The 13,992-nt window shown below is 35.3% G+C and overlaps 2 protein-coding genes across 3 annotated transcripts in view; one reads left to right on the top strand and one right to left on the bottom strand.

Annotated features, from left to right (window-relative positions):
- Nucleotides 1-2,760, top strand: part of LOC106051854 (sialin-like) — a 19,761-nt gene extending 17,001 nt beyond the window's left edge. For both annotated transcript variants that reach the window (XM_056007630.1, XM_056007629.1), the window contains exon 12: nt 308-2,760. In XM_056007630.1, coding sequence (XP_055863605.1) covers nt 308-577 — 270 coding nt within the window. In that variant the 3' untranslated portion in view covers nt 578-2,760. The remainder of the gene's footprint in view (nt 1-307) is intronic.
- LOC106069511 (mitochondrial coenzyme A diphosphatase NUDT8-like) overlaps nt 1,640-13,992 on the bottom strand; it is a 32,119-nt gene continuing 19,766 nt past the window's right edge. Inside the window, exon 5 of the mRNA XM_056007632.1 lies at nt 1,640-13,992. Within this exon, the coding sequence (XP_055863607.1) occupies nt 13,669-13,992 (324 nt within the window). The 3' untranslated portion in view covers nt 1,640-13,668.

Raw genomic sequence — 13,992 nt, 5'->3', positions numbered from 1 at the left:
CACAAATGATCAGAAGAGGGAGTCGAAATATTATAGATGTTCTGTATTTATTGATCTAATGGAGATATTTGGAAATTAAAGTAATGAAAATTCTAGACAGTATTAGTAATGAATGAAAATGTTGTGGGTTTGATTCCCAATACTGTCTATTTTTTTTTTCTCTCTGCTTTTGTATGATAACATAAATACAAATTTTTAGTTGACTATATTATTTAAACATAATGTAGGAATTGATTTGAAACATTATAATTGTATATTATAGCTTTCATTGAGAATGTGTCATTCAATTTTTCTATTCCACAAACAGAAAACTCAAGAAGAATGGAAACGTGTGTTTTACATCTGTGGGGCTTTCACTCTGGTGGGTACCATTGTTTTTGGAGGCTTCGCAGTGGGGGAACTTGAACCGTGGGCAAAGATGGCCCCAGACATGGAAGAGGAGATCCCGCCACCCAATTCAGAGGATGATAAAGAAAAGGGCCATAAAGATGAGGAAGTGAAGAAAAAACCCAATGACAATGGCCACATAAATAGTGCCATGGTCTTTTCAACATTGGAACTGTCTCAAGATGACTAGAGTGCATGAAGAGATAGGGCTGTCTGTATGTTTTTGGGGACTTGTCCATTGCTTTCTGTCTTGGTCTGTTTGAACACACACAAAATAGTTTGCATTGTGTTGTACTGTATTAAATGAAATAAATAACATTGATTGAATGAGATATTTCTGCTACGCTTTTGTGGTCAATATATATTGTATTAATATGAAAGTTTTTTTAAGAACAGAAACTGAGATAAACTTACTTCCAGAAATGCATATTTTCTAATTTGGTTTGTATGTCATTTTGACTTATACATTTGTGACAATCTCATGATTTTCTACACTTTTAAAACAAAATGTCTCCTGTCAGCAGCCAACTAGTATAGCTGTCATTTCAAATTTAATTCAGTTTCTTGTTTGTTTGTTTTTTCCTGTTTTTATTTAAATCTATCATCATTTCAATTTTTAATTTTAAATCATGAAATTTTTATTACATTTTTAAAATCCTTATTAAATTTCTATAACAATGTCAGTTCTAAAGTCTCTCAATGCAGTGGCTGCACCTAATACATAGCAGTTCACATTAAAACAAGTACAAGCCGAAAATACTTGGAGATAAATCTAAAACATTTTCTTCTTTTATTTTTTACAAATTCAAATTTACATTCCTTTCTGAATAACACAGTTTTAATGTAACTATAATCAGTGTACCTCATTTAATTCAAAATGTGGACAATGAAAGGTTTCTTGTTATTTTGTTTTATGTCCATCATCAGCTTTTGAAATGATTCATTTTGTTAATTTTCTTTCTTGTTGCTAATTATTTTCACTTTTGTTTGTACCATTAACCAAATTGCCTTTCATGTACAAAATTCTAAATTCAATGCCCTACCCCCATCCATGGAGTCAAAAGTCAAACAGGATTTTTCATAAATTTGTATGCTGAGGAAAAGGAAAACTTGACTAATGTATTTTTGGTTCGCTGTCTCATCAAGTGTTTAGAAATAATTGACTTGTTCATTTGAAAACTGATCATCCCTTAATTAACTCATGTAAGGCAACTGTTAGGCTTAGTACTAAGTTATTAATATTTAAAAAAAAAAAAAACTAACAACAGCCCAAAACATGAACAATAAATGAGAATTTAAAAAAACACTTCTCAAAAAGAATGAAACAAAGTCAACGATTTTGCTTAGACACTCACTATTTGTAATTCCTTTCAATGTATTAAAATTTTTGTTGGAGCTTCTTCATGATGATTATGTGACACAATTTCTGTAAATATATAATTCTAAAATGCATCAAAACTATTTTTAACATTGTTCATATCTATTTGAAATTTATTTAAAACAGTAAATTTAAAACGGGCATATAACAAATTTCCTTTAAATTATTGATTTTATTCAAAATCACCTGAACACAGATTTTATATCATCAGTTTTAGCATACAACAATTCAATTTGTAATGATCTGACATGTTTATTTTACTCATGAAATGAAGTCACAAAAGTATTAACTCCCTTTTTAATGTTATTCTTTTGTTGTTGTGATTTAAAACATTTTTCAGAAATAAACATAAGCAAGGGCACAACTTTAAAATCTTGGATATAAATTCCAATTAAAAGCAAAAGTTTCAATGTATGTGGGATGTATGGCTGAGTGGCAATAATGGCTCTGGAAGCTCAATTTTATATCCCCACTTGAGCATTTTGTATTTGCTGTGCACTGAGCATGCTATAAGCATGAAAAATACAAAACTATAAAAAAGCAAAAAAAAAAAAAAAAATTTAAAATCCTTACAGTATATATACAGATACTGTAGTCCTTCGAGGGGCTCACCAGCCACATGAGGAGGCACAAAACCCCAGTGCAAGGCCCTCAGCCCCCTGGATGACAAATTGGTCATCATCGAACTACGATGGACGAACTATATTCATTACTAAAAAAGATTTAATACACATTTTAGACTCATTGTCAATGATCATTGAAAGTGTAACAAAGTTACAATGGATATGTGTGCTTTCATTCTAAGTAACAAAGTTACAATGGATATGTGTGCTTTCATTCAAACAGCTGTTTGGTAAGACATATTCTATGCCGCTCTATGGTATATGAACATTGGCTTCAAATTGTCAGGAAATTAAAAAACAAATTGTGTAACAGTTTCATACGTTGAATTTTGTTATTTAAACTAAAACAGAAGAATAAACAACAATTTGAAATGCTTTTGTTATTTTTATTGTTATCGAGTCCTCAAAATTATACAGACTCTTACGTAGAATATAGACTGACTTGTAGATATCTAGATCTAGATTTTTTTTTCTAAACATATAGAGATTTAGGATCAAGATAGATCTAGATTTCTAGATTCTAGATCTAGTCATTATAATATGGCCTTATCATAACCTTATCTTGTAATAGCTAAATTCTAGATCTATATATATTCTAGGAATTGATCTAGTCAGACTAGTCTCTCTCTCTCTTTCTCTCTCTATATATATCATGGGCGTAGCCGGGGGGCCAACCCCCCCCCCCAATGAAATCCCCCCCGACAGGGGGGGGGGGTATCGGAATTTAGTGACTGATTTTCTGATTTGATTTGGTTTATTTTAGGTGAGATTTTAATACTAAACCATCACTGGCACCAGCACAACCAAGGGGGTTTTGAGTTTAAACCCCTACCAGGGGGTTTTGAGTTTAAAACCCCCTAACAGGGGGGCTCGATTTTAAAACCCCCTACAGCGGGTTCGAATTTAAGACCCCCTACCAGGAGGGTTCGAGTTTAAAACCCCCTACCGGGGGGGGGGGTTTATAACCCCCTACCAGGGTTTTTTGCAGTTAAATCCTCCTCTTCTATAAAACAAGACAAAAAAAATGCAAACGACAATCCCCAAGAGCAAAGTTAAGGAAGATTTTGATTTTAAAACCCCCTCCAAAATTTACGATAAACCCCCTCTTCAATATAAAAAAAAGGCAAATTACACACTCAAAATTCTATGAGCGCAGCCAAAGGGGTTTTGAGTTTACCACCCCCCTCTCTTTAGTAGGATTTGAAGCTAAAAAATACCTCTTCAATATAAACAAGGTTACAAAAGACAGTTTGTGTGGAAACACAAACTCAAAATCGGCCCCCGAAGTGATCAACCCAGGCAGGCTTCAATATTTTCAGAAAGAACATCCGAATGAAATTATATCAAAGACAAATGAGAGATAAGAATGGAGAAAGAAGGTTAACAGATCTTGTGTAGTGCCCCAACGGTCCCGCAGATCAAAGGATAGGTGAAAGTGAATGTAAAGTTAGATGTGAGCCTGGCCTAACTAGTTCCCCCTTCAGACCTTGTGTTCTATTGGGCATATGATGTAAAGTTAATCTGTTTTTGTGGCATACGGTTAACGAGTGTGTCATGTAGCCAGCACAACGACCAACCGCCTTTACTTTTCCGCAATGTCAGGTAACTATTAGAGCTGAGTGGACTCAGAGGCGCCCAAAGATTCCAAAGTTGAAAATCCCAGTCTTCACCAGGATTCGAACCCGGGACCCCAGGTTCGGAAGCCAAGCGCTTTACCGCTCAATCTCTTATTCAAATCCTCAAAAAAAAAATTATATAGCGTTATTGTGACTACGTAAACAAAGTTCAGGAAAATGATTTTTACAAGATTACTATTCGTTTTAAATTAGGTCTAACTTTAAATGCATACTAATTAGCTTTTTCTCTTTAAAAAACTGCTTGCATAACTGATTTTAAAAAATAGATTTTTCGCTTTCAAACAAAAAAAAAAGTAGCCGTTGCATCAGAACTTTGAATGGTCTAAAATATTGTGATGTCGGATTTTCAATATCTTTTGTAATTAACGAGATCTAAACGGGACGGACGGACAGACATTTCGCACAAAACTAATAGCGTCTTTTCCCCTTTCGGGGGCCGCTAAAAAAAGCAAATTACGGACTCAAAATGTTTTGAGCGTAGCTAAATGGGTTTTGACTCAGTTTTGAGTTTAAACTTCCCTTCAGCGGTGTTTAAAGGTAAAAAATACCTCTTTAATAATAAAAACAAAGCAAATTATACACTCAAAATATTATGAGTGTAGTCAAATGGGTTTTGAGTTTAAACTCCCCTCCAGTGGAGTTTGAAGCTAAAAATTACCTCTTCAATAAAAAAAAAAAACAAATTTCTCGCTCTAAAATCTATGAGCGTAGCCAAAGGGGTTTTGAGTTTACGCCCCCGTCAGCGGGGTTTGAAGCTGAAAAATACATCTTCAGTGTAAGAAAAAAGCAAATTATACACTCAAATTGCTATGAGCGTTGCCAAAAGGGGTTTTGAGTTTAAACAACTCTCAATATAAAAAAAGCAAATTACACAAAAATTATTTGAGCGTAGCCAATACAATTGGGGGTTTTCAGTTTAAACCCCTCTCCTAAAAAGTTTAAAACCTCTCCAGATGGTTTTGAGTTTAAAATCCCCCTACAGAGCGTTTTGAGGTGGAAAACCTCTATCTTCAATATTATTCTAAAGCAAACTACAGTTACTAAATTCTATGACCGTAGCTAAATGTGGTTTTGAATTTAAAAGAAAACAATAACTCCAGAGAATTTTTAGTTTAAAACCCCCCAACAAATGATTTTGACGATAAAACTTCCCTTTTCGATATAAATCTAAAGCAAACTACATTCGCTTAATTCCAAGAGCGTATTCAAGAGAGGTTACACATTTCTACCAGTGGCGGGACTCCATTAATAAAGTGCAGTGAATAGTCATCTGCCGAAATTGAAAAACACTAAATGTGGCTCAACAAAGATGGCTAAGACAGATTTTAGGAGTCAGTTATAGAGATCGGGTCTAAATCAAGAAAATCCTATGCCGAGGAGTCGAATCCTTAGTAAGATTGTGACAGAGAGTCGCATGAGGTTTGCGGGACAAGTTCTCCGACAAAATGAATTACGCATAAGAAGAGTTGCGATGACATGCAACTCAACGAGGCACATCGATATTTATTGACAAGACATCACAGGTACACAAACAACATCTATCTTAGGCACAATCTCTCCATATTGACTCTCTACTTGGGCGGAAATCGTTTTTCCTATGTCAACATCCGACTTGTCTGGTCACTGATAGTGCGCACCTTCTTTCTGCACTATCTTGGATGGCGGTGTGCATGGCAAGGTTATAACAATATGTTTGGAATCTAAATGTACATTATTATGAATGTTCATCAAAGCCAGTCCGTTTGGTCTGTTTTTAGAAGTTGTGTTTCTTAGATAATTTTTAAGTCTTCGAAGACTAGAAAATGTTCTCTCTGGAGTAGCAGTTGATACTGGTATAGTAGCCAAAATTTGAAGTAGAATATACATATTTGGATGTAAAATTTTGTCACACATATTTAGACATTCTAAAGCAGATTTGAATGTTTTGTTGGACGCCATTGTACATTTCCAAACTTGATATTCAGCTTCAATTACAGTTTTATTTTTTTCAGGTAATATTGAAGAGTAAGTGGTTATTATTTCACTGAAATATGTTTCTGATGTTCCATCCACACTTTGAGGTAGTAAACTTGACAGTCCACTGATAGAATTGCGATGCTTTGCAAATCTTTCCGTTAATTGAATAATAGTATGATCTACAAATGGGATGAATATGTTTATTCTGTAGTAAGTGATAACATCTACCCCAGCAATATTAGAGCGATGCGTTTGTTTACCAACAAATACGTGGCATCTGCAGCATACCTCCATTTTCTTCCAGCAAGTCTTTAGCTGCATTACAAATATGTGTACATTCGTCTTCAGCATTACTTCTGAAAATGTTCAAGGCGTTAAGAACAGTGTCCACATGTGAAAATGCTTTAGCGAGGTCAATTATTGGTGGCTTGTAATTGTTTCGAAAGTGGCAATATGTAGCCCATGACTTTTTCCAGCACTGCTAAGCATACCACGACATTAGAAGTTCTGAGTGTATTAAGAAGCTGTACAGCTTTGTTGTGAACAGCTTGCAATTCTTCTAGGGCAGCCATGATTGCCGGAGAGATCTCTTTAAAACGTAGTACTGCTTCATGTTTGTGGACCCATCGGGTTTCGCACATGGCAAGTAAATTCTTTTTATGATGTGGTGGCAATGTTGAAAGTTAATAATGTTATCCCTCAATACCGCAGTGCGTTGGGCAGAATTTCTAGAGAATGTACCAACAGACTGTACGATACCTAAACAATTCCTGATTTCGGGCCGTGAGCATGAGTCAGCTATGGCTAGGTTAAGAGAATGTGCACTACAATGTACATACAGAGCAAGAGGACATTCTTTACCAACATAGGCCTGAGCACCTTGAAAATTTCCACTCATTGATGCAGCTCCGTTGTAGCCTTGTCCAACCCCATGACAATACTCGAGGCCATTTCTTTTGACAGCATTTAAAATTAAGTTCGATAGATCAACGCCTGTTACGTCATTAAAGGGTATAAACTCAAAAAACATTTCCTTCACTTTATGCTGTTTAATATTCTCAGAGTCAACATATCTGAGACAAAGTGATACTTGTTCCATATTTGAGATATCTGTAGTTTCGTCTGCTAGAATAGCAAAAAACTGGGCATTTTTAACTTCCTTGATTATTGCTTGCTGAATCAAATCACCACAAATAACTATAATTTCATTCTGAATCTGAATTATATCACCACAAATAACTATAATTTCATTCTGAATTTGTGGACTGGTATAGAGCGCATTCTTTGAAGCAGTTGCTAAATGTTCTGAAAGAAGCTTGTCTCCAGATCCAGCGCCATATGTCAGTAAAGCACGAACATTGACTTCATTAAGGACTGATTCATCCAATTCAGAACAAGTTTGTATCCGACCCGAGTCAGATTTAACTCTGAAAGGAATGCCTTGTTTTCCACACAAAACATTATTCCTCTTACTATTGATGTTAATTTGTTCTTATTTTCTTCTTGCTGTCGTTTCTTTTCTGAATTGAACAGTCCAATAACTTCCGAGCTTTCCGAGGACATTACTTTCAAAAAGTTATCTGCTAGTTCCCAATAACTTCCGAGCTTTCCGAGGACATTACTTTCAAAAAAGTTATCTGCTAGTTCCCAATAACTTCCGAGCTTTCCGAGGACATTACTTTCAAAAAGTTATCTGCTAGTTCCCAATAACTTCCGAGCTTTCCGAGGACATTACTTTCAAAAAGTTATCTGCTAGTTCCCAATAACTTCCGAGCTTTCCGAGGACATTACTTTCAAAAAGTTATCTGCTAGTTCCCAATAACTTCCCAGCTTTCCGAGGACATTACTTTCAAAAAGTTATCTGCTAGTTCCCAATAACTTCCGAGCTTTCCGAGGACATTACTTTTCAAAAAGTTATCTGCTAGTTCCCAATAACTTCCTAGCTTTCCGAGGACATTACTTTTCAAAAAGTTATCTGCTAGTTCCCAATAACTTCCTAGCTTTCCGAGGACATTACTTTTCAAAAAGTTATCTGCTAGTTCCCAATAACTTCCTAGCTTTCCGAGGACATTACTTTTCAAAAAGTTATCTGCTAGTTCCGAGTTTCTCTTGTGATATTCTGATTGTGCATGTGCTTGAAATATCTCTAGTGCGTTTTTCCATTTCCTAAAAGGTTCAGATACGAGTTGACCTAAACGTTGATGGGTTCCTTTGCCTTCCAATGGCCGACCCATTAGGACGCATATTCTGCAAAGTGTATTCTGAATATGAAATCCAAGGAAATCGACTGAGCCAGTTTAATTGAAAGCGCAAATTTCGTTTTGTAGAAACTGGGAATTTGTAGTCTTTGGATGGAACCCAAGGTTCTTTTAAAATTTGTACTTTCAGAGAATCATCTATGTCCTTGTTCCAATAAAAAAAACCGACGTCTAATCTAGACATGCTAGGAGATGAAATAGACTCTGTTTATAAGTCCGAAGCAAACTCCGTGGTCGAAATAACTGAAGTTGATTCTAAAGTTAAGGGCGAAATTGTTGTCACCTCATTTGCAGTTACCATAGTAGATTCTTTTGTTGTAGTTTCTTGACCACACCACCTTTTCCAGTAGTTCATGTAAACTGACTTGTTATCGCGTTTTCTCTTCTGTTTTTCTTCCATGTCTACAATAAGAGACACTTGGCTCTGACACTAAGAACATTTAATAGAAACATACCACAGATTAGTTTACGTTCGTTGTAATTATAATATATTGTAATTTATGGTGTATTCCCAGATTTATATTTCACATTTCTACAAAATCTAGAGGCAAGTATTGTTAACATTTAACTAGTTATTTGAAAATTCAATGATATGATTCATTAATTTAAAAAAAAATGTTTCCAAACTTACAATTGTCGAATCCAAATATCAGCCAAAAGACAAACAAACAAATAAAAAAGATTCGCTCTTGGAAGGTTAAAACGATGCTCGCAGCTGTATCTAAAAGTTAATTCATATTAACTATTTTATTAGCAAGCTAATTGTCACCCCTGTTGTCTTACTTTGTATCAAAGTTTGCTAGCTGAACCCCCCCCCCCCCCTCTTTCTGGTAATACTCCCACTAGAATCATTAGAATAAGGGGGAGGGAAGAAGTAGCATCAAATGGATACGCCGACGAGCGAAAAGCTCAGGCCTCTGCCCTCGTTGACAACATCAAAGCCAGGTTGACCGAGTTGCCGCTGGTACATAGATCTAGTTAAAAGTACGGTTTAGATCTAGTACTTGGTAGATAATTCAAAGTATTGTGTACACATGTTTATATTTGTAGGAATTTCAATAAAACTATTTATAAAAATAAAAATTAAGTTGTCTAGGTCAAGCTACTGTCACTTTCTATTTCAAGTTGTCTAGGTCAAGCTACTGTCACTTTCTATTTCAAGTTGTCTAGGTCAAGCTACTGTCACTTTCTATTTCAAGTTGTCTAGGTCAAGCTGCTGTCACTTTCTATTTCAAGTTGTCTAGGTCAAACTACGGTCACTTTCTATTTCAAGTTGTCTAGGTCAAGCTACTGTCACTTTCTATTTCAAGTTGTCTAGGTCAAGCTACTGTCACTTTCTATTTCAAGTTGTCTAGGTCAAGCTACTGTCATTTTCTATTTCAAGTTGTCTAGGTCAAGCTACTGTCATTTTCTATTTCAAGTTGTCTAGGTCAAGCTACTGTCATTTTCTATATCAAGTTGTCTGCTAATGCATTTTTCTCCTTTTCGTGCCATACAAAAGGTTCTTATGGCGGCGGATCGACCAGTCTATTTGATGGCCGGTAAAGGGATTGAACACAACCCCCCCCCCTGGCTACGCCCATAATAGATATGCATTGGGCGGCAAGCTGTCTTTACAAGGATCTAACACTGACAATTACAATAAAATATTCAACACAAATTTTTGACTCATTATCACTGATCATTCAAAGTGTAACAAAGTCACAATGAATGTGTATGCTTTCATTCTAACTGCTGTCTTATAAGAAATGTTAGGACATGATGACATTGGCTTCAAAATTATGAAGAAATTAAAATATGAGTAACAGTTGTTTACATTTTATTTTGTTATTACAAAAAAAAAAACAACAACAGAAGAATTAACAACAATTTGAATTGTTTTTGTTAATTTATTGTGTCCGATATCATTGTGACTATAAGAAACTTGCCTACAAAAGTTCATTTGAGTTTTTCCCAGCAAATCGTGAGAAACTTTTATTTGTAACTTTACTTATAATTTTCTTGTCCACCCAAAACCAAATTCTTCTGTGGTTCATCTCCCCTGGTCAAGACAAGAAGAACTGATTCTCAAGGGTCGAAGAGTGACTTACAACATAAACTAGCTTCTCTCTAGGGTTAAGTTTTAATTGTTAGTCCATGGACGGGTGACCAACGACACAATAGACTCTGCACCAGGGCTACGCGCAGTGGCTTAATAACTATTCACACCTCCCCCCCCCCCCCCCACGTAGGATACGCACCGCCATAGGAATAGGGTTGGACAGGCTGGACTAAGGATATTCGTTGAAGTCCCTACTGACACGGTAAGCAACGAATATATAGATCATAAATCTGACCTGAAGCCTGACATCTTCGTATATAGATACATGTGAGAAAATCACCTAGCTTTCTTCCCCGCTCGTTCAACAAAATGTCCCATATATATATATATATATATATATATATATATATATATATATATATATATATATATATATATAAAGAGGGTCCTAGGTGTTCTAAGATTGGCCCTCTGGAATTCCTATTCTCCTCTGTTGGGGAGTTTATTTTGTGAGGTTTCATTAGGGACGAACGGGTGAGTGTAAATATTTTACTATACTTATTTTATCTTATAGGAATATGTGAGTACACAACCACGTACCCCGTCATTACATTATTGCTTTGTTATACATGAGCATTGCGTTATTATATACTGATGCTTCATATATACTATATAGTATTATTAATGCCACTATGGTTGTCTATATTTGTAACCATAGTTATCTGCCCTTTATCATATTTGATTGATTATATTTTACCCATGAATTTTAATAATTAATGTAAACAAACATTTTTTCGTGACTCTTAAATTTTGATCAGATAATCTCGAACAGTGATATGATTTGGAGCTTTCATTATGGAAAAAAACTGCTCACATAGATCAGTGCTTGACGACAGCTAGAATTCTGGCTGCAAAGTTCCGCAATTCAACGTACCGTTCAGTGTAAATAACTTAAATTTTGGCACAGCCAATTCTATATACTTTGATTTCAACAGAGAATCTGACTACTATTCTTTCAGCTCTAGTTGCTCATTACAAGCAGCATTTTCAGAATCAAATGAGAATGGAGATGCAAACAATGAAAAGTCTTGCTCGTATGAAACGAAGTCACGAAAACCGGCATTGAAAGCATCTTTACCAAATGTTGTAGCCGTATTTAATTTTTTTTAGTTGCTGACACGTTGAGAAGTGAACAAAATTTTCTCTTCATATTTGGATTATCCACAGTCGTAATTTTTCTTGAAAGCACTTAACATCATCACACGCAGTTGTGACAATTTTGTCTCTACCTTGAAGTTTCAAATTCAAGTCTTGCAGGTAACCAGTGAGATCAACTGCAAATGCCAAATAGGGAAAATTCCGAACCCATTCGTCAATTTGGAAATGTTCAACAGTTTCACCTTTCATGTTCAGAAACAATACAACTTCTTCATGTAGTGCAAAAAATCTGTTCAATACTTTATGTCATGAGAGCCAGCGAACTTCTGTTTAGTAGTGAACACAATCAAATTCGTGTCCAATGCAATTCAGAAACATTGAAAATTGGCAAGGATTTAAACCACGGGCACGAATAAAATTGATAAAGACTAAAACGGTCTTTTGACATGTTGTAACTGTAATTGCTTTGCACATAATGCTTCTTGATGAATGATGCACTGAAAATGAGCAAATTTAAAATTAGCATCAGTCTCACTTATTTATGCAAGTAGCTAGCTTTGCATCAAAACCATTTCATTTCATGGTTGGTGCGCCATCCATTGCTAGACTAGCTAGCTTTACCAGATAGATAAAATATACTGCAATATCACCTTCTGCTATTTCTCAAAAACATCCTCGCTTGTTGAGGTGTTATACATAGAACAGAACTCAAGTAGCTCCTCGTGTATCTCAAAATTCCTATCACAGGCCCTTATGAATATAGCCAAATCTGCTACACCCGTTACATCAGTTGACTCAGCCAATGAAAATAATTCAAAATCAGCTATTTTGTTCTTTAACTGTTCACGCAATCTGACTGACATGTCATTTCTTCTATCTGCCACTAGGTTAAATGCTCTCACCTTTTCTGGACAAATTACTTCGGCTTCATAAAATCACATTTACTAAATGATTTGCTATGGCTTTGACAAAATATAGCTTGCTTTCACTGCAGACTCACTCTCGTTGTTCAGTTTAACAGTTAAACAAATACTATTTTTCAATTCAAGAAGCTTGTCATCCCTTATTTTCCAGCGTTATAGTTTAACATTATTTTGATTACTTTTTTAGGTGGCCAAGCGGGCCGCATGCAAAGTGGTCGTGTTTGACATGCCTGGCTTAGAGCAACCTTCGCGACAGAAGTTAAACTGGTGTGAGTTAGCACGGCCATCTACGAGAGATCATTCTACCACTACAAACTTAGTCTGCAACACCAACCCTCCCCACCGCTAAACAGGCGGCGACCTAACCCTGGAGCTAGTTTGCCTACAGCATAGAGGACATCCCGAACCGACGTCCTAAGACAGAGCCGGATGATCCATCCTTCTGAGTGCCAGACTTACGACCATTAGAAGAAGACCCTGGGCTAGCAGCTAAGAAAATTAACAGTGACAACATAGGAACTCTATCATTCACTTATTAATTAGCAATCCATGATGAGAAATTATTTTATACATTAATGCATCTGTTTTAGTTCACGGTTATATCTAAAAAATTTTATCAGTTATCTTTTAGTCATTAAATCATTTATTTTAATTTATAAACTTAATATACTGGTCTGTTTTTACTGTTAGCTGCGGTGTGCCTGTTCAAAATCTTGTATATGTGAGCAGGATAAACACAATGAATTACCCCTAGACCTTAACAAACAAGCCAAAAATAACTATTTAAAAATCTCATCACAATCATGTCCTCAAAATTATGTATGTTAAGTATGTCCAAACAGCTAAATTTATTCTAAAAAAATCAAATTTTAAAAAATCAAAATTATAATTTAGTATGAATCATGAAAGAAAAAATATTCATTAATAAATTTGAATTTAACAGAATATATTTAAAAAATATCTTATCTTATAAAGCGTTGAAAGTCATGTGTTTATAAATATAATTTTATAAATCTAACTCTTTTTCTTCTAACTGATGAAAGCAAAGTTGATTTTACCCCATTTCATTAACTTTTGGTTTATAAACTTGAATGTTGTATTGTGTAAAAAGAGCGTGCAGTACCTTATAAGTCTAGATACCAAATACACATTTTCTGATTGACAAAAAAAAAAGGTTATGGAAGTTTAATGGGATAGTGAAATACAAATAAGGAAATAATTAGAACATGGAAAATAAATATGGAGAGAAAGAGTTAATTGTTTCACAATAAAATTCCAATACAATGCATAACTAACTGAAACATATATTATCTGACTTGAACTCCCTTCTTTCTGACATAATATGTTTTATTACTAACTTTGACTTTATAAAGTTCTGGAGCTAAGAGGCTTAGAGTCTGGTGTATAATCACAGCAGTCAGACCCCAGATTCTATGAGCAGCTCCACTGTAAACTGGCAGCGTGTAGCCAGGGCCATCTCGGAAGTGTGTCACCCGGCAGTTATTTGGATCACAAAGATGGCGCAGAGAAACACTAAAAGCTTCCTGAACCTCATCCTGGTCGACATGAAGCTTTTCCACATTTATTTCTCCAGTTTTGGCTAAAATTGGATAAACCACTTTCCTACCATC

This window comes from Biomphalaria glabrata, chromosome 13 (genome assembly GCF_947242115.1).
Source record: "Biomphalaria glabrata chromosome 13, xgBioGlab47.1, whole genome shotgun sequence".
In the NCBI taxonomy this organism is placed as follows: Eukaryota; Metazoa; Mollusca; class Gastropoda; family Planorbidae; genus Biomphalaria; species Biomphalaria glabrata.
The sequence above is the reverse complement of the archived record's forward strand: the minus strand, read 5'-3'. Positions and strand labels throughout refer to the sequence as shown.